This window comes from Carcharodon carcharias, chromosome 32, assembly GCF_017639515.1.
Source record: "Carcharodon carcharias isolate sCarCar2 chromosome 32, sCarCar2.pri, whole genome shotgun sequence".
In the NCBI taxonomy this organism is placed as follows: Eukaryota; Metazoa; Chordata; class Chondrichthyes; order Lamniformes; family Lamnidae; genus Carcharodon; species Carcharodon carcharias.
The window spans coordinates 25,007,716-25,029,329 of NC_054498.1; the positions used below are offsets into that span (position 1 = coordinate 25,007,716).

At 44.3% G+C, this 21,614-nt stretch overlaps 1 protein-coding gene across 1 annotated transcript in view; it reads right to left on the reverse strand.

Annotated features, from left to right (window-relative positions):
- Positions 1–21,614, reverse strand: part of slc28a1 (solute carrier family 28 member 1) — a 68,909-nt gene that overhangs the window by 29,106 nt on the left and 18,189 nt on the right. Inside the window, exons 2-8 of the mRNA XM_041178475.1 lie at positions 9,482–9,559; positions 9,304–9,380; positions 4,378–4,469; positions 3,098–3,287; positions 2,463–2,604; positions 1,319–1,432; positions 288–365 (exon numbers count right to left, since the gene is read on the reverse strand). Of these exons, the coding sequence (XP_041034409.1) occupies positions 288–365; positions 1,319–1,432; positions 2,463–2,604; positions 3,098–3,287; positions 4,378–4,469; positions 9,304–9,380; positions 9,482–9,547 (759 nt within the window). The 5' untranslated portion in view covers positions 9,548–9,559. The remainder of the gene's footprint in view (positions 1–287; positions 366–1,318; positions 1,433–2,462; positions 2,605–3,097; positions 3,288–4,377; positions 4,470–9,303; positions 9,381–9,481; positions 9,560–21,614) is intronic.

Genomic DNA, 21,614 nt, shown 5'->3' on the forward strand with positions numbered 1-21,614 from the left:
GCCAGCCTTCATGAATGACTGATCCTCACATCTGAACTGGCCATCTTCAGCCACTGAACTAACTAGCTGCATCTACAGTTCTCATTGTTAGATAACCAGAATTGTTGCTGGGTAGGTAACATTTAAAAAAAATTCATCAGAACACCAATAGTTTGTACAGGTAACATTCCTTAATTTCAATATTGTTGACGGGCAGCAATAATATAATTTTAAATTGACTTTTACTTGTGACTAGAATTTGGTCAGACACCACAATTCACCAGAATATTAGAAAGTGCAAGACTCACCTGAAAAGCAAAAAGACCATTGATCAGTTCATCTCCAAACAGGAAACTGGAACCGGCTACTGTGTAGTTCAAAAAGATCTGTAAGATTATATAAAAGAGGTTAACAGATATAGCAGGCAACTGTAATGTTTTCATTTTGAAGCTGACTCAGAATTTTTCCTATCCAAGATTGAGTGAAGTGGAATAGTGTTATTGAGGGCAAAAAATAAATATGGGGTAACTCAGCCTTTACCATCGTCCATCTTCAGTCCCTCTTCCTGGATTTTAAGCCATTTGACCAATCAGAACAGTGTCAGCTACTTTCACCATGTTAATTATTATGTTAAAAAATACAGGTCCAAGAATTGGATCAGGTCGGAAACAGACCATGATGCAATGTATATTCTAGAGGCCAGTATATACTCCAGAGGCTAGTGTGTATTCTAGAGACCAGTGTATACTCCAGAGGCCAGTGTGTACTCCTGTAACCAGTGTGTACTTCAGAGATGAGTGTATTATTCTGTAACCAGTGTGTACTCCAGAGACCAGCGTATACCCCAGAGACCAGTACATACCCCAGAGACCAGTGTATTTCCCAGAGACCAGTGTATACGCCAAAGACCAGTGTGTACCCCAAATACTAGTGTGTACCCCAGAGACCAGTGTATATCCCAGCTACCAGTGTATACCCCAAAGACCAGTGTATACCCAACAGACCAGTGTGTACCCCAAATACCAGTGCTTATCCCAGAGACCAGTGTATACTCCAGAGACCCGTGTGTACCCCAGAGACCAATGTATACCCCAGAGACCATTGTTTACCCCAGAGACCAGTGTAAACTCCAAGAGACCAGTGTATACCCCAGAGACCAGCATGTATCCCAGAGACCAGTGTATACCCCAAGAGACCAGTCTCTTATAACCAGTGTGCAATGGAACTACAAGATCATTTCAGAAAATTTGTTCATTAAAAAATGCATTTTTTGGAGGTTGCATCCTATTCTTACTCATCACCTGCACATCCCATTCCTGTCCTTTCCCCTTGATCTTACCTGAACTTGTTTGCCAAGCCAGTTGAAAGCCTGAAAGCCAGGTTCCGTTCTGATAATGAAGATGCCAAGAACAAATTGCATGCCCAGTCCCACAAACAGAGCTCGAAAGGACACCTGAACAGTGAGAAGCAGCAGTTAGCACACAGGGGAGCAAAGCACCAAAGCATGTACCTAAAATATTGCAAAGGCCTCCATGTGGCACACTCAAACCATATTGGCACAACTACTTTGGGACTTTCCCTACTAGTTTGGGCTGAAGTGTGTGCTGTTCACATTTTGTGGGAGATGTTGGTGACTTTGGTGGTCAGCCTGATCAGAGAATCAGAGACTCAGAATAATACAGCACAGAAGAATGCCATTTGGCCCATCGTATGTGTGTCAGCTCTTTGAAGGAACTATCCAATTAGTCCCATTGTTTCTCCAGAGCTTTATAAGGTTTCCTTTACATGGATTTAACCAATTCCCTTTAGGGGTTATTGTTGAATTTGCTTCCATAACTCCTTCTGGCAGTACATTCTAGATCATTACAAATTGCGATGTAATAATGTTTCTTTTTATTTCCCCTCTAGCTCTTTTGACAGTTAACTTAAATCTGTAACACCTCTATTAAATCTACTCTTAATCTTAGTGTTCCCAACAGCTTGCTGTGACGCTGTTGTGTGTGTGGCAGAAGAGAGTTAGCGTGCTTCTGCTTTTGATGTGCTCGGTTGCTTTTCACTCTCAGCCGACACCACTGGCTAGCAGCAATGTGAAAAGGAGAGCCAAAGGTGTAAGCCTCTCCCTGTCAGTACCCAGCCTCTCCATTGCTCCTCACTATATCCAACCCTGCATTGGGAGGACCACCTCTCATTACCACCAACTGTGCCATCCAACCAGCTAGGTGCTCCAACAATTAGATGGAAACAGGGCTTCACATGAAAGTTGGCTGGGCCCTTTAGCTTCATCCATTGGGTCTGCTGGTAGCCTACAGCCCTGGCAACATCCCCCCCCACCCCCACAAACCCCACCTTTTTGGCAAGATTTGGAAATAGTCCATTGTAGCCTCCCCCCATCAGTCTCTCCCCACTCCCTTTCATCCCCGGTGACAGTACCTGACTGAATCAGGCTGAATTTGGTGGAATTCTGCAGGGAAGAGGTGACTCACCGCCCGATGCCTTTTGGAGAAGATGAAGAGTAAGAAGACGAGCAGGCACAATCCTCCGAAGGAGACCAACTGCTCCGGCCTTCTTGCTGTGTCAATGGCCAGCCAAGTAATCAATCCCACCAAAGCCAGAAAACTAAGTATCCTGACAGAAATAAGCCAAGTAAAGTCAACAGTCATCCAATTTCTTTATTTAAATGCATTTTGCTTAACCGTTTATGAGATTGAAGTCAAAGATCACAAGGGTCTAATTTACCCTGGTGAGTGCACCCACTTGACAGTTCAGTGAAGTACTGAGGGATGCTGCACTGTTGGAGATACTGGCTTTCAGGTGAGATGTTAAACTGAGGCCACATCTTAGCCATATGTAAATGATCTCAAGGCAGCATTTGGAAGAATTAACCAATGGTGCTGTAACCAATATTTACCACAATATCATTAAAGAGAAACAGATACGTTCATTAGCTTAAAGTACTTTAGGATGTCCTGTGGTCATGAATAGGTGCTGTTTAAATGCAAGTTCTTTTCCTTTATATCATCCTATGGGATCAAGGTGGACCCTCCAAGACTAAAACCCAACATTAGGAGACACAGAGGAATAGCAGTGTCCATGCGCAATTCCTGTGGGAATGACTTACCGTTTAAACCATCGGGTATGCTCCTGGAGGTAGGAACTCACAGGGCTGAAGAGATGAATGATCCGTTTTCCCAGCAACCTTTTTAGGAGATCATAAATGACGAAGAAAGCAACCACGCAAGTTATGATGAGGAGGGCGAGGGCTCGTTGAAGGTTCAGTATGCAGGCAGTGATGAGAAATCCCAGAAAGGCTGAGTTGGAGAGTAGCAGAACAAACCATTAGCTGATTTCCCTTTCAGTTCTTGGGCATATTCTTTTATTCACTCAGTAAGATTTGAACTTTCATTACCATCAAACGTTGTTTCCCTCTCCCCCACCCCTGTTTATCCATTAAACAGCATTACGCTTCGAGTGCCAATGTCTTAATGATGAGGCAGAGCGGTGGCAGAGAAGGAAAGAAAAGGAAACAAATCCTGCACTCCAGATCCCATTACCTTGTGGGACATCCTGCACCATATGCCCAAAGACCTGTGGCTCGAGAATTGGCTTGTTCAGTCACATAAAGACACGTGGCAGAAACTCGCGACCCTGAGTTGACATCATCCTCGAATCAAGGGGCAGCCAGCAATTTTAAAATTCTCACCCTTCTTTTCAAATCCCTCCAGGGCCTTGCCCCTCCCTATTGCTGTAATCTCCTCCAATCCCACAATACTTTGAGATCTCTGCACTCCTGTAATTCTGGCCTCTTGTGAATCCCTAATTTTAATCCCTCCACCATTGGTGGCTGTGCTTTCAGTTGCCTAAGACCCAGGCTCTGGAATTCCCTCCCTACCTTTCTCCACCTCTCTGCCATGCTTTCTTCCTTTAAGACACACCTTAAAACCTATATCTTTCATCAAGCTTTTGGTCATCTGACCTAATAGCTCCTTGTGAGTCTCGTTGTCATACTTGGTTTTATAATACTTCTAAGAAACGACTCCGGACATTTCGTTACATTAAATATATAAAAATAAATTGTTGTTGTTAACATGAGGCAATCTGGACTGTTTTCTCCAACATTAGCGGAACACCTCCCTCTGTACTGGTCTAACGCTTCCACCTTTCACTCTAACCATCTTTATAACTGTTCTGAGTGAGGTCTGCCTACTTAGTCCAAGTGTGGAGAATATTTGTGGCTGGAAAGACGATAGGCAAACATCTTCTGGGATGAGTTAAGACTGCCCCAAGTTGTAATTCGTAAGGAAAGGGAATTTTCATCTAGTCACTGGGGTCAGAATTGAAACCCAGATGGGAAAAGATGATTTACTGTGTCAACGTGTGGCCTCAGTCAGTAACGTTTACCTGCGAGGACGATGCCTATGATGATACGTTTGATTAGAAGAGAATGAGCTTTGTATGCCAACTTTGCTCTTGAGATGGACTCAGATACTTTACTAGAAAAGAGAAACATCAATATGTCAACCCATCGTTCATAGTAAAGGATTCAAGATTATTCTATGATCTGAACGTTTGAGCCTAACTTTTGAGAAGCTCTATTATATTGTTGAGTCTCTTGGAATCACGTCAATGCATCAAAACCGCACAGTAGGCAAATCATCACTTCATCATCACTTTAGTTGGATTGAGAGGTCAACTGGTTATCAGCCTCAGGGTAACCTTGTGTCCACCTTCCTTCACTAAAACTCCTGCTCCATATTGTGAACGTGAAGTGATTCTCCAACTAATCAGCAGGAATGTTCTTCCCTTCTGAATTTTTTCTGGGGTGGATGTTAATAACTTTGGCATATGAGAGGAAGAGGGAGAACTGATTGGGAATAATTGGTGAATAAAAAAGAAAATTGGGTGACCTTGCATTTATTGACCTGAAAGCCATTAGTCTCAAAATGTGGAAACAATAAGGAAGCAGTTATCCTGAGCAGATGTGTAAAATGGGCAGTTTCAGATCAGCTGCCTGTTATGTTCCTCACTTGAGAGTTGATTATATGAAGCAATATAACACCGCTCATTTAGAACCTCTTCTCCTGACGTCACCATTGCTTTTCTTGCCGATTACCTTTTCCCTCTGGTTCTCAATCCTTCTACCGATAGGAACAGTTTGTCCCTATTTACTCTGTTCCTGTGCTTCATGATTTTGAATGCTTCTATCAAATCTCCTCTCACTTCTCTTTTCCAAAAAGAATAGTCTCAATGTCTCCAATCTTTCTACGTAACTGAAGTTCCTCGTCCCTGGAAACATTCTCATGAATCTTTTCTGCACCTTCTCCAATGCCTTCACATCCTTCCTAAAGTGCGGTGCCCAGAACTGGATGAAATACTCTAGTTGATGCCAAACCAGTGTTTTATACAGATTTAACATAACTTCCTTGCTTTTGTGCACCATGCCCCTATTTATGAAGCTCAGGATCCCGTATGCTTTATTAACAGCTCTCTTAACCTGCCCTGCCACCTTCAATGATTTATGTACATATACACCCAGGTTCCTCTGCTCCTGCACCTGCTTTAGAGTTGTATCCTTTATTTTGTATTGTCTCTTTCTGTACTTCCTATCAAAGTTAATCACTCCAAACTTTTCTGCACTAAATTCCATCTTCCACTTGCTTGCCCATTCCACTAACATGTCCATCTGAAGTTCCACACTATCCTCTTTACAGTTCACAATGCTTCTAAGTTTCATATCGTCTGCATATTTTGCAATTGCAGCCTGTACACCAAGGTCTCAGTCACTAATATATATCATGAAAAGCGGAGATCCAAATGCTGATCCTTGGGGAACTCCACTATAAATCTTCTTCCAATCTTAGAAACAACCATTAACCTCGGATCTTTGTTTCCTGTTACTCAGCAAATTTCTTATCCATGTTGCTACTGGTTCTTTTATTCCATGAGCTCTAACTATGCTCACAAGTCTGTTGTGCAGCACTGTATCAAATGTCTTTTGGAAGTCCATGTACACCACATCTACAGCATTACCCTCATCAACCCTCTCTGTTATCTCATCAAAAAACTCAAGCAAGTTAGTGAAACACGAATATACCTTAACAAATCAATGCTGGCTTTCCTTAATTAATCCACATTTGCCAAGTGACTATTAATTTTATCCCAAATTATTGTTTCTAGAATCTTCCCCACCACCAAAGTTAAACAGACTGGCCTGCAGTTGCTGGGCTTATCTTTATACCCTTTTTCAAGTAAAGGCTAACATTTACAATTTCCAGTCCCCTGGCACCACCCTGAGTCTAAGGAAGACTGGAAACTTATGGCCAGTGCCTCCACAATTTCCACTCTCAGTTCCCTCAGTATCCTTGGATGCATCTCATCCGATCCAGATGTCTTATCAAGTTTAAGTACAGGCAGCTTATCTATTACCTCCTCCTTATTAATTTTAAGACATTCAAGTGCCTGAACTACCTCCTCTTCCACCATGGCTTGGATAGCATCTTCTTCCTTGGTAAAGATGGATGCAAAATATTAATTCAGCCATGTACCCTGCCTCAATGCATAAATCGGTCCCTACACAGCCCCACTTTTCCTTTTATCACCTTATACTATTTATATGCCAATGGAAGACTTTTGGATTCCCTTTTATACTAGTTTCCAGTCTCTTCTCATACTCTCTAGCATAGCCAGTTGCAGAGTAAAGGTTAATCTCCTCTATTTCTGCATGGTGCCTTAGTGCCCAGCCTCACAAGAGCATCTCCTACAGTACAGGTGTGCAATATTTCACTTCCCACATCATCCAACCTTTCTGTAAACCTGTCAGTTTAATCCTGAAATCATGTTAATTGAAGGGGCTAAGGTGGTTCAATGGTTAGCGCTGCTGCCTCACAGCTCCTGAGACCCAGGTTCGATTCTGACCATGAGTGTCTGTCTGTGTGGAGTTTGCACATTCTTCCTGTGTCCATGTGGGTTTCTGCCAGATGCTCTGGTTTCCTCCCACCGCCCAAAGACGTGCTGGTTAGGTGGATTGGATGCACTACACAGCACTAGATGCCCTGTGATGGACTGGCATCTTGTCCTGGATGTACCCAGCCTAGTGCCCATTGCATATCAGGATAGGTCCTGACTCCCTGCAACTCTGAATTGGATAAAGCAGTTCTGGAAAAATGAGCGAATGGAGGGGCTAAGATGGCTCTACGCCCAATGATAAAGCACTAGATGCCCTGTTGATAACTGCAAAGACTCTGGTAGCGCAGCATGAGTGCTTTGCAGCCTCACTGGTCCAGGCTTGGTTACTGGTCATTCTGGCGTTCTCCCCATGGAGTAAGAGTAAGGGGACAATAACTATACCATGATAAAAATTATTAAAAAAAAGGCTGATGCTTCTTTATATATTTGTTAGGAAGTGTCCAATTAATTTCAAGAATTTCTTTTTTATCCCTGTGAAGTGCTTAGGAATGCTTCCTGACTGTTGCAATTTCAATTGTACATTGCTACCAAGAGAGGCGTTCTGCTGATACTTTTTGTCCTGCACTCATCAGGACAATTGCCCCTGCTTATGAATACATGTCACTTCTAGAATGTGTAAATGGGCCACATTACGAACTCAACAGATTATCTTAAATATCTTGTTAGTGTAGCTATTAGCACACACAGGATTGCTCAGCATGTGCCACCCAATTGTGGAATAACATTTAACAGTAGGCATTTTGTTTTGGTTTTGCAGGCACATGCTGGCTGAATGCTGCCTGTACTCTGTCTATTATGAACAGATCAGATCATTGTTCACTGTGTACCGCTTGCAAAACTTGCAAATGGGCCAAAGGCCACCTCTTTCAGACATAAAATTGCCTTGGAAAGGCAAAGTACCTCAAATATTTGAACAACAGGTTAAGTAAACTGCTACTATGTATTGGCAACACTCGTGATATTATTTCCCACTAATTGGGTGCTGGTGTCAGACCAAAAAGATGTTCCAGCTACCACACAATTGAGCAACATCATATATGAATTTAATTGCCAATACAATGCCAGATATGAAGGCTGTAATTTCTAATGATTGGCTGACTGAATCAAACAACCGTTCCTCTAATTGTTTCTAATGGGAAGAGTGCAGACTGCACTCAACCAACCTGGGCTTGCAAAACACAAAACAAAATCTTTACTGTTGGATGTGATTCCATGATTGGGCAGCACTTGCTAATCAATCCTGAGTGACTAATAGCTACACTAACAAACTAAGATAATCATTTAAGCTCATAATGTGACCCATTTATACCTGCTTGAAGCAACACACATACACAGGGATCTATTCTGAAAATGAAAGGAATACATTCAAGCCTTACACCCTTTTGAATTACCCAGGAGCTTGGGGAGCCCATAGTTAGTTTCCTGCTGCTTTCTCCATGGCAATGCCTTAGCCACTCAGAGTCAACTTGGCAACCAATCTGAACCCATTTTTTCTGGTTCTATAAATTGTTGGGATCGTTTGAAATTTGGCACTCTTGTGTTTGTCCCAATGAGTGCAAAATGAAAAGCTTTAGCATCATGTCTCTCTTTTCAGCAAGATTCAAGTTCTGTATTACCAAGCTCTTCAAGACCAAAGCAATGGAAGAGCAGAGTTGTTCAGAGATAGTCAGCTATAACAGCAATGTCCCATTTAGGTCAAGGACATGACTGAAAGGATAGCTACACTAACAAACTAAGATAATCAGTTAAGCTCATAATGTGACCCATTTACACTTGCTCGAAGCAACATACCTACACAGGGATCTGTTCTGAAAACGAAAGGAATACTTTCAAGCCTTACACCCTTTTGAATTACCCAGGAGCTTGGGGAGCCCATAGTTAGTTTCCTGCTGCTTTCTCCATGGCAATGCCTCAGCCACCAGAGGCTGGTTTAAAGAGGTGCTCAAGTCTATCAGGCCTAGCTAGTGAGGTCCCAATTTGGATAGCATCATCAGGAGACATCTAGAATGAGGTGCACCATCTTAAAATGTGATCTGGGCTGTTGAAAGATGAAATCAGGAAGGCCTTTTACACATGAAGGGGATTGGAAATGTGGAACTCCCTCCCCCTGAAGACTGCGAATGCTGGGACAATTGGAGCTTTCGTGACTTGAGATGGGTCAAGCTGTGTTGGGTAAGGCTGTCAAGGGATATGGAACAAAGGCAGGAAAATGGAGGTGAGGCGCAGATCAGCCATAATCTGATTGAACGGTGGAGCCGGCTCAAGGAAGTGAATGACCTCCTCCTGTCCCTAACATCCTGAGAAGCCCTTTAGAAGCAAACAGTGTTGGTACATTAAGAAAATAACTCATTTGGTTTCTACCTCAGGTCTTTGGGATTCTTTATCCTTCCAGATGGTTGAGGCTGTGGGTCATCCAAGGACTTGGCAGATGCAACCTCCTGCAGAAATATAGCACAACTAAAGGAATCCAGTAGGATTAACAATCTCACTCTGACTGAAGTGGATCAGAAATATTTGAAGGACAAGTAAGAGTGCTTACCTCTATTTCAAATGCTGCATTTTCGACACCCTGCTTATTTTCGGATACAATCTTCATGTCGTCCATTCCCAAAATTCACTTCAGTGCACATTAAAAAAAAAGGATTCAACAAATAAAGAAAAATAGTCACATATCAGAATTGAGGAACAGTAGAGCTCAAGAATGAAGAAAGGTCATCAAGCTTGTACCTCTGAACCAGCCAATAAACAATGCAGATCAATTGTTGCCTAATATTTGGCCTATTTTCCACCCACAGTTGGACATTCCTGTATGTAAACTGTCAAGCAAACCCATATACCTACAGTCATCAGGTTTCTGTATTACACTTCAACAGGTTGTAGGTCTCCTTAGTTCAGCACCAACAAGTAACTAAGAAGGCTAATGGAATGTTATCCTTTATTACAAGAGGAATTGAACATAAAAGTAAGGATGTTTTGCTTCAGTTATACATGAATTGGTGAGACCACACCTCGAATACTGTGTGCAGTTTTGGTCTCCTTATTTAAGGAAGGGTGTAAATACGTTAGAGGCGTTTCAGAGGAGGTTTACTAGATTGATACCTGGAATGAACGGGTTGTCTAATGAGGAAAGGTTAGACAGACTGGGTTTGTTTCCACTGGCGTTTCGAAGAGTGAGGGGTGATTTGAATGAAGTATATAAGATCCTGAATGGCCTTGGCAATGTGGACGCAGAAATGATGTTTCCTCTTGTGGGTAAGTCCAGAACTAGGGGGCACTGTTTTAAAATTAGGGGTTGCCCTTTTAGGACAGAGATGAGGAGAATTTTTTTCTCTTAGAGAGTTGTGCTGCTTTGGAACTCTCTGTCTCAGAAGGCAGTGGAGGTGGAGTCATTGAACATGTTTAAGGCAGAGGTGGATAGATTCTTGTTAGGCAAGGGAATCAAAGGTTATCGGAAGTAGATGGGAATGTGGAACTCGAAACACAAACAGATCAGTCATGATCTTATTGAATGGCTGAGCAGGCTCCAGGGGCTAAATAGCCTCCTTCTGCTTCTATTTCATATGTTCATATTTTCGTACCAACTGTCATTGAAAAATCCAACAAACAATATACCAGCATTTTTAACAGGTGCTCAGATCTTTTTTCACACTTGCTGCTCATCCTCTTTACCATGCAAGGGGATGGTAACTTTCTGGTAATGTTGCTGGACTAGTACTCCAGAGACCTGGACAAATGCTTTAGGGATATAGAGTTAGAATCCAACCATGTCAGCTGGGGAAATTTAAATCTAATGAATAAATCTGCATTAAAATGCAAGTTTAATGAAACCAATAAATTGCTGTAGAATCCATTTAGTTCACTACCTTCAGAGAGGAACTCTGACATCCTTACCTGGTCTGGTCAACATGTGTCTCCGAGACCCACAGCAATGTGGCTGACTCTTCTCTACCCTCTGAAATGGCTTGAGCAACACACTCAGTTGTACCAAACTACTGCAGAGGAAAAAGCATTGTGGCTGTACCTACACCTCATGGGCGGCAGCAGTTCTAGAAGGTGGCTTACCACGGGCAATTAGGGGTGGGCAATAAATGCTACCCTTGCCAACGATGCTTGCTGTTATATGCCTTTAAGGGATATCAGCATATTGAGAATGCAACGTGGTGACTGTGATAACTTTGGAGGCACAGTGCCGAGCTAGTGCTCAGGTAAAGAACTGGTAAACGGAGATGGTGAGATTGCAGTGCACAGCCGGTCAGTTCTGTGAGTGGGACCAGCCCTGTGTTAGTACAGCCGGCAAAGGTGAATGGCTAGAACGTGGGTTGGATCAATAGCGAGCAAGGGAGAGTCAAACAATCAAAAATTAATCATAAAAATCGAGAGAGAGAATGGCAGAGGCAAGTTCAATCGAAGCATTCAGGAGGGGATTGGATTATTATCTCAAAAGGAAGAATGTGCAGGGCTAGGGGAAGAAGGCGGTGCAGTGGTACTGAGTAAATTGCTCCATCGGAGAGCCAGTGCAGACACAATGGGCTGAATGGCTTCCGTCTGTGTTGAGGGCAGACTGAGCAGGGAGTTTTCCCGGCCCCCCCCTACCCACCTGAAGGATGAAAATCCAGACCTTCTTCCTATAGTTACAACACCTGCAACACACAAAAAGGTGTTTCCTTAGGACCAATTATAGACTTCTGCGGGGATTGGTGTGCTAGCCTTTTTCCCTGTTGTGGTGCCGAGTCTCATTTATCAGCCGCTCTGTGTAGTTTGTCGGCTGTGGGGGAAGGGCGAAGAATCAGCTGACCCCTCCAGGCTGAACCAAGGGGCAGGCTGGGCCTGGGAAAAGGGGAGGGGGCGGGGGGAGATGAGTTGCAATTGGAAAGATCTGAGCGTGGGCCAGGAGTATTTTTGTGGAAGTAGGTGTCACACTCCTTCTGGCTTCACAAAAATGAAAGATGAAAATATTCGGGCCCCTTTCTTGAATGTCCATGATTGGACCCTTTAAGAGTTGCTGAAGAGGCATCTCAACACTTGTCACCAATAAGTGAACTCTGCCCATTTATACCTGAAAATTTCAAAGTGGGTCCCAACCTTTGTGTGGGACTCAGGTTGGCATTTTTAAAGAGCCTCCATCCATTTAGGGACCCAACTGAAAATGACATGAGTGGGTGAAAGGACTTTGGCTTCAAGGGGTAACCGAGGTGCTACACTCCTGCAATTTTCAACGATCGGACACCTTTACCTTCAGACAAAAAAAGCAGTGATAAACAGCCCCCTTCCATCTACTATAGCGGTGTGCTTACATTGGTGCTATGTGAGCTAATACTGGTTCACAATATTGTCCCCAGAACAAAAGCACTTTCTGGGCCTTTACTTTTATTCATTCATGGGATGTGGGCTTCACTGGTTGGGCCAGCATTTATTGCCCATCCATAATTGCCCTTGAGAAGGTGGTGGTGAGTTGCCTTCTTGAACCAGTGCAGTCCACAGTAGCTACACCCACAGTGCTGTTAGGAAGGGAGTTCCAGGGTTTTGACCTAACGACAGTGAAGGAACAGTAATATATTTCCAAGTCAGGATGGTGAGTGGCTTGGAGGAACTTCCAGGTGGTGGTGTTCCCATCTATCTGTTGCTCTTGTTGCTCTACGTTTTAGCGGTTGTAGGTTTGGAAGGTTCTGTCTAAGGAGCCTTGGTGAATTTCTGCAGTGCCTCTTGTAGATGGTACACACACTGCTGCTACTATGTGTTGGTGGTGGAGGGAGTGAATGTTTGTGGATGTGGTGCCAATCAAGTGGGCTGCTTTGTCCTGAATGGTGTCGAACTTCTTGAATGTTGTTGGAGCTGCATTCATTCAGGCAAGTGGGGAGTATTCCATCACACTCCTGACTTGCGCCTTGTAGATGGTGGACAGGCTCTGGGGAGTCAGGAGGTGAGTTACTTGCAGAGTGTGCTCTTGCAGCCTGCTAGCACACAGTCCCACTGAAACAGCAGAGCAGACTCCAGCCCCTTCTCACAATGTCTTGCAAATTGCATTACATCATTACACAAATATAAATCTCAAAGGAATGTCACTGAACTAGTTCACTAATCAGTCAGGTAACATTGTGTTTTGTTTGAGGAAATACAGGGTACTTAATGTGACAAAGCCATACAGTTAAGTTCCAAGTTACTACAACACAAATTGTCCAGGTAAATACAGGAAGTGGGAGACTGGAATTTTCCAGTTGGCTTTTAGCCCACCCCCCGAGGCTTCAGGAATTAGGCCAGGGATTTGGGGCCCTCCCTGCCTGCCTGGTTGTCTCAGGTTGCCCAGCTGCTGAGGTCATTTTTTTGAGTTAAAAGTTTTAAAATGTGCCCTCTCTCTCTCTCTCTCTCCTACCTGAACTGCAGGATTCTTCCCCTTCTTTGTTGGAGGGGCCTCCTATTATCCCTCCAGCTTCAAAAGCCTGCCCGCCATCTTTAATTCAACGGCGAGCCCCCTCTTCTAATAATTGGCCAATTGGGGAAAATCACTGCCTGTCACTCTTCCCCACACAATGCGATGTTGTGACTCCCATTTGATCCCAACATCGGGGTCCGGACACAAATCTCCAAAATCCTGCACAAGATGTCTTAAAGTCACAGTTTACATCTTCTGCCATGTCCCAACCAGGCAATTAACCCTAAAGACTATCAATTACCCCACTGTGGATTATCAGATTATCTAAGGGCAGATTGCCCTGTCCATCCCCTTCCCATTGTGTTCCAGGTTTTCACTGCACATAGCTGTCCTCCTGCCTGATCCCTCACCTTAAACCCCTCTGTAAAATTCAGCTCAACAAAACTCTGCTGCCTGTATCCTAACTCGGACCAAGTCCCGTACACCCATCGTGCCTGCGCTCACTGCCCTACATTAGCTCCCCGTCCAGTATAGCATCCCAGAAAATGATGATGGGGACAAAAAACAGCCTCATTGTTATGTTCCTTCTTTCAGGCCACTTTGCTCAGTGAACACAGTTGCATGCCGATCTACTGAGTTAGTAATCAAGATGATGCAGATGAAGAGACCATTGTAAGATGAAGCACATGTTGTTTATTAACATAAGTAATGGAGCACTAACACAAGTGCCTTCTCAAACCAAACCCTACTCTAACACTATTGATTAACAATGTAGCCTGCGCTACACAGCAATTGGATAATACAAACACATAGTCAAACTGCTCACATTCTCTTAAAGGTGTACTGCACTTCAAATTACCACAACCCTCCCCCTTTACTCGAAGGTACAATTTACAATCTTTACAACATATCAACTATTTACATAAATAAACTATTTACAAGTTCAGTCTCTCTGGAGGCTTCTTCAAACGTGTCGAATGTCATAGTTTTACGACTTTGGATGGTTTATCTGAAGCCTCCCTTTCCGGAGTCATCTGTCCACTAGGCTCTCGAGTAGGAACCTGTAAGTTTGTTTCTTCGACTCTCTCAGGCTCAATGGATCCTACAGGCACTTCCAAACCAAGTGGAGTTCCTTCCACATGTGGTGTAGACTCCAATGGGAATGCTTGGTGCATCCTTTCTTATAGATCTGTTTCCCTTTTCCTGAGGTGATCTGTGTGTCTCCTAATTATCCGACCTTTGACTGATATGTGATAGGACAGGGGTCCTGTCACTGCACTAACTTCACCTGATAGCCATTTGGGCCCACCTCCAAAGTTCTTTTCAAAAACAGTGTCTCCAGCAGTGAAGTTTCTTTCATGACTGTGGTAATTGTGTCCATTTTTCTGGGCCTCCTGACTTCTCTCTACCATTCCCCCTAAATTCGGCCCCATGAGACTCAAAAGTATCTGGAGACGTCTCTTCATCAATAACTCTGCGAGGGCCATATCGGTGGTCGTGTGTGGCATAGTTCTATAGCTGAGTAGGAAATGTGATAATCTAGTTTCAATAGAGCCTCCATCCAGTTTTTTCATTCCAGACTTGAAGGTCTGGACTGCTCTCTTGGCCAATCCATTGACTGCAGGGTGGTATGGTAAGGTCTTGACATGCCATTGAGACTTTCTCCGCTGGTGAAATCCATTCCATTATCAGGCACCATTATCTCCGGTAACCCATAAATCGCAAAGCTCTGATGCAATCTGTCTATGGTGGCAGCAGATGTGAGTGGCCTTACTTTGTACACATCCATCCACTTCGAGTGAGCGTCTATAATCAGGAGGAACATTGTGCCCAAAAAAGATTCCACGTAGTCAATGTGGAGGCGGACCCATGGACTTCCTGGCCATTCTCAAGGATGCAGTGGAGAAGAAGGGGGCAATTTCTGTATCTGTTGGCACTGCATGCAGCTCTTGACTAAGTTTTTGGTTTCTGTATCCATCCCTGGCCACCATAAGTAGCTGCATGCCAACATTTCCATTCTAGACATGCCAAAGTGAGCACTATGCAATTCGATCAATAATGGCTTTCTTCCTCTCGGAGGCACAATGACTCTGGCTCCCCACAGCAAGATACCATCCTGGCAGGTGAGCTTGTATCTCCTATTAAAATAGGGCTTCATTTCGTCAGACTTTGGCTTGTTAGACCATCCCTGTAAAACTTGTTCCCTTACGTGAGACAAACTGGATCATGGTTTGTCCACTCTCTTATTTGCTTGGCATGTACTGATGACAAATACAGAGAGTTTAACAACAAGACAAGTTCTTGGGGAATTGGGGCCAGACTGCCACATGAGCGACAAAGTTTGGGCCCAGCATAGACAAGGTAGCCACGACTTCCCCCAATAGTGAGGCTGGAAGGAGGGTGGAGAATGGCTCCCATACCATCGGTCTTGAGAGTGACCTTGACCTGGCGTTTGCTTGTCCAAATCCTGAAGGCATCTTTAACCTTGGTGCAGCTCCCAACCTTGTCAATGTACCTGGCGAGGAAGGTGAGCACATTGGCGACAGGGACGTGGGGATTATAGAGATGCACAGTCACCACATGGTCCCATTGCGATGGCAGAGCAAAGAGCAGCTCCACCGTCAGGATCTTCATCTCTGGCTGGTCTCTTTTCTCCTCGAACACCTTCAGGAACTTGACGCAGGCAGCCACACTCTTGAAGGTCACATCGAAATATCCAGCGCTGGGGAAGTCTTGCAGGCAGTAGATCTCTGCAGCTTCAAATCCACATGACTCCAACAGGATCCGCTTGATGAAGAAGGCATGATCCATGAGTGCTCACCCTTCACTGTCCTTCACCACCATCCTAACGGTATTACGTACCCCCTGGTTTGGGGCTCGACTGGTTATAGCCATCGCTTCATGACTTCAGTTGATCTTAGCCAAAAGGTGGAGAGTTTTCCCCTGATTCCCATTGACTCCAGTTTCTCTAGGGCTTCTCTGTGTAGGAGCTGAGTGGCCCTGGTGGAACCCAAACTGGGCATCAGTGAGCAAGTTATTGCTAAGTAAATGCCACTTGATGGTACTGTTCATGACCCCTTCCATCACTTTACTGATTGTTGAGAGTAGACTGAAGGGTCGGTAATTGGCCGGGTTGGATTTGTCCTGCTTTTTGTGAACAGGACATACCTGGGCAATTTTCCACATAGCTGGGTAGATGCCTTTGTTCCAGTGTTGTAGCTGTACTGGAACAGCTTGGCTAGGGGCACAGCAAGTTCTGGAGCACAAGTCTTCAGTACTATTGCCAGAATGTTGTCAGGGCCCATAGCCTTTGTAGTATCCAGTGCCTTCAGCCGTTTCTTGATTTCATGTGGAGTGAATCGAATTGGCTGATGACTGGCATCAGTGATGTTGGGGACCTCCAGAGGAAACAGAGATGGATCATCCACTTGGCACTTCTGGCTGAAGATTGTTGCAAATGTTTCAGCCTTATCTTTTGCACTGATGTGCTGGGCTCCCCCATCATTGAGGATGGAGATATTTGTGGAGCCTCCTCCTCCAGTGAGTTGTTTAATTGTCCACCACCATTCACGACTGCAGAGCTTAGACCTGATCCGTTGGTTGTGGGATTGCTTAGCTCTGTCTATCGCTTGCTGCTTATGCTGTTTGGCACGTGAGTAGTCCTGTGTTATAGCTTCACCAGGTTGGCACCTCATTTTTAGGTATGTCTGGTGCTGTTCCTGGCATGCCCTCCTGTACTCTTCATTGAACCAGGGTTGATCCCCTGGATTGATGGTAATGGTAGAGTGGGGGATATACCAGGTCATGAGGTTATAGACTGTGTTCAAGGACAATTCTGCTGCTGCTGAAGGCCCACAGCACCTCATGGATGCCCAGTCTCAAGTTGTTAAATCTGTTCGAAATCTATCCCATTTAGCACGGTGGTAGTGCCTCACAACATGATGGAGGGTATCCTCAATGTGAAGGCTGGACTTTGTCTCCACAAGAACAGTGCAGTGGTCACTCCTACCGATACTGTCATGGACAGATGCATCTGCGGCAGGCAGATTGGTGAGGATGAGGTCAAGTATGTTTTTCTCTCTTGTTGGTTCCCTCACCACTTGCCGCAGATCCAGTCTAGCAACTATGTCATTTAGGATTCGGCCAGCTCAGTCAGTAATGGTGCTACCGAGCACTTTTGGAGATGGACATTGAAGTTCCCCACCCAGAGTACATTCTGTGCTCTTGCCAACCTCCAAGTTCAACATGGAGGAGCACTGATTCATCAGCTGAGGGAGGGTAGTACGTGGTAATCAGCAGGAGATTCCTTGCCCACTTTTGACCTGAAGCCTAAGACTTCATGAGATCTGGAGTCGATGTGGAGGACTCCCAGGACAACTCCCTCCCGACTGTGTGTCACTGTGCAGCCACCTCTGCTGGGTCTGTCCTGCCGGTGGCACAAGGCCCAGGGATGGTGATGGTTGTGCCTGGGACATTATCTGTAAGGTATTCAGTAAGTATGGCTATGTCTTTGCACGAGCCTGTTAGTAAGGAGGATTTTGCAGGATTGAGAGGGCTGAGTTTGCCATTATCGTTTCTGGTGCCTAAGTCTATGTTGAGTGGTCCATCCGGTTTCGTTCCTTATAAACTTTGCAGCGGTTTATAGAACTGAGCAGCTTGCTGGGCCATTTCAGAGGGCATTTAAGACTCAATCACACAGTGTGGGTCTGGAGTCACATGTAGGGCAGACCAGGTGAGGACTGCAGATTTCCTTTCCTAAAGGACATTGGTGAACCAGTTGGGTTGTATGACAATCGACAATGATTTCATGGGCCAGGATTTTCTGGCCCCCATCGTGGGTGGGACCCAGCCAGAAGTCCATTGATTTGCAGCGAGACTGGAAGATCCCAGCAGTGGGCATCAAGCTCATCATTAGACTTTTTATTCCAGAATTTTATTGAATTCAAATTCCATCATTTGCTGTGGTGGGATTCGAACCCAGGTCCTCAGAGCATTACCCTGGGTCTCTGGGTTACTAGTCCAGCAACAATACCACTACCACACGTGCCTCGACAGCGCCTCCAAAAGGGTGTCTGCAACATGTGTATTTTGGGGGCCAAATTACACTGGATGACATATTGGGGAAGCCATTAGTGTAGTTTTGTGAGAGGTGCTGAATTGGTACTATTGATAATGTTGATCAGCAGACACTTCTTAGGTGGAAACTTAAAGTTTACTTACAGAGGTACTCAGCAGCAACTACACATGTGCTTTCACTTCAAACTCTTTCTCTACACTGCTAACTACTAACTATAGAAGTAGCCCGCGCTACATTCCTATTGGATATTGAAGATGATCTTGATCTTGGGTATTGAAGATAACCTTGATCTTCCTTAACAAGCGTTCTCCTTAAAGGTATATTATACATAAAATAAAACTATAATAACCACATCCCTCCCCCTTTACTCAGATGTACGTTTTCTATTTACAAGTACAATTTTCTCAAGACAGCAAATTATTTACACCAGTCCGTAATTTTCCCATTCAGTCTTTCTCGGGGTTTCCTTATGCACGTGGAACATCGCAGCTCCACAATGTCAGATTCTTTGTCAGGAACCTCCTTTTCTGGAGTTGCGTGAACATCAGGTGCTTCGGTGGGCACTTTCAGTTCTGTATCCTCAACTCTTACAGGAACATCAGACACGTCAGACATGTCAGTCCTGGGTTGAGTATCTTCAACAGGAAACGTTGACCTGGTTGTGAATGCTGGTGGAATCAATTCTTGGTGATTTGTTTCTCTCTTCCTTAGATGATTCCCATGTCTCCTTATGACTTGGCCTTCCACCTCCAAGTGGTAAGATAGAAGTCCAGTCACTGCACTTATTTCACCCGGTAACCACTTTGGTCCTTCTCTAAATTTCTTCACATATACTGTCTCTCCTACAGTAAATTTCCTCTTGCAACTATGTCAGTCATGTCTAGTTTCCTGGCTTCCCTGACTCCTTACCACCTTCCCCTCTAAATTCGGCATTATTAAGCTCAATCTTGTCCTAAGACGGTGTTTCATCAATAACTCCACAGATGGGACACCTGGTGTTGTATGAGAGGTGGTCCTATAATAGAAAATAAAGCGTGCTAGCTTGGTTGCTAAGGAATCTCCAGTTAGCTTCTTCATGCCTGCCTTGAATGTTTGAACTGCTCTTTTGGCCGGTCCATTTGAGGAAGGGTGAAGCTTTTACAAGTGATACCGTTGAGGCTGATAAACCATTGAAACTCAGCACTCGTAAATGTACTGTTATCAGAAACAACTACTTCTGTTAGTCTATTAAGGGCAAAATTTTAATGTAGCTTCTCACTTGTAGCAGAAGATGTTGGTGACTTCACCTCATATATGTCCATTCATTTTGAATGGGCATCAACAATGAGCAGAAACACTGTTCCCATGAAAGGTCCCAAAGTCAATGTGTAACCGCACCCAGGGTCTTCCTGACCACTCCCAAGGGTGTAATGGAGCTGTTGAAAGCAACCTTTACATTTGCTGACATTGCACACAATTCTTCACTAAACTCTATTTCACCATCCATCCCAGGTCACCATTGGTAGCTGCGAGCAATGGTCTTCATTCGGGATATTCCTGGATGTGCACTGTGTAGTTCAATTAGAAGTGGCTCCCTTCCCTTTGGAGGAACTATCACTCGTGCTCCCCACAATAAGATGCCATCCTGGCGGATTATTTCATGTCTTCTGTTAAAGTACAGTTTCATTTCATCAGATGCAGGTTCTTGTGACCAACCATGAAGCACTTGTCCTTGTACCTGAGATAGGACTGGGTCCCGGCTTGGCCAGTCTCTGATCTGTCGAGCGCCTACTGACGAGGAACCTAAGAAATTTAACAATAAATCAAGTTCTTGTGGAACTGGGATGTCCTCATCATTTTCTTTTAAAGTCAAAAGACTGAGTGCATCGGTGTTTGCGTTTTGACTTCCAGGCCTATGTACAAAAGTGTATTCTTTTGCTGCCAGGATTAAAGCCATCATTGTATTCTTGCTGAGGTTATGGGTGGTATAGCCTTGTCCTCACAAAACAATCCTAGCAATGGTTTGTGGTCTGAAACGACTGTAAAATGGCAGCTGAGTTAGTACTGGTGAAATTTCTTCACACCAAAGATGATGGACAGGCCTTCTTTATTTATCTGTGAGTATCCCTTTTCCATTGTGATGAATGTTCTTGATACGTAACCTATTGGCTGCTCCTTGCTGTTGTCCATCCGATGAGAGAGCACTGCTCCCACTCTGTAGGGAGATGCGTCACATGTCAACACCAATTCTTTCATCTGGTTATAATGCACTAATAGATTGGACAAGTGGAACAATTGCTTCACCTTTATGAAAGCTTCTTTCTGGGGTGCCTCCCAAGACCAATGTCGGTTCTTTTTGAGTAGAGAATGCAGGGAGGCCAGCAGTGTAGACAAATTGGGTAAGAATTGCCGATAATAGTTGATCATTCCTAGGAATGATTTGAGTTCTGAGGAGTTCTTTGGTGCAGGTGCTTCCCTTGTGGCTCTCACATTCTCCTCAACCGGGTGGAGGCCCTGTGAATCTACCCAGTGACCTGAATAGATTACCTCCCTTGTTTGGAACGTGCACTTTTTTTTAAAACACACTCCAGCTTGCAAGAAACTTTTTAAGACCGCTTCTCAGTGAATCCTGTCACCAAAACATCCTCTAAATAGGCTACAACATGGGGCAGTCCCTGCAGTAAACTTTCCATTGTTCCCTGGAATATGGCACAAGTTGAGGAGATGCCGGAAGGTAATCGAGTATATTGGTGCAACTCTTTGTGGGTATTAATTGTGACAAATTCCCAGGAGGCATTATCACACTCTAGTTGTTGATAAGCATGACTCATATCAAGCTTCGTGTAGCTTGGCACACAGGCCTTCGATTTTTCATATAGGGTGTCTGTCTAGCTTGGCCACTTTATTAACCGTCAGTTTTTAGTCTCCACAAATTCGGACGCTTTGGTCAGGCTTAAGGACGGGGACAATGGGCGCTGCCCATTCTGAGAACTGAACAGGTTGTATAATGCCCAGTTTTTCTAGTCTGTTGAGTTTGGTGTTGACTTTTTTTCACAGTGTTTGAGAAGTGCTAAGTCTGGCCTTCATGAATCGGGCAGTTGCCTCTGGATCACATGAAATTTTGGCTGCAGCCCCACGATCTTCCCCAGTTCATCCTTAAAGACGGTGGCATACTTTTGAAGTAGCTCTGGTAGCCCACTTGCTCTCAACTGGAAAATTTCAGCCCATTCTAACTTAATGCCCTTT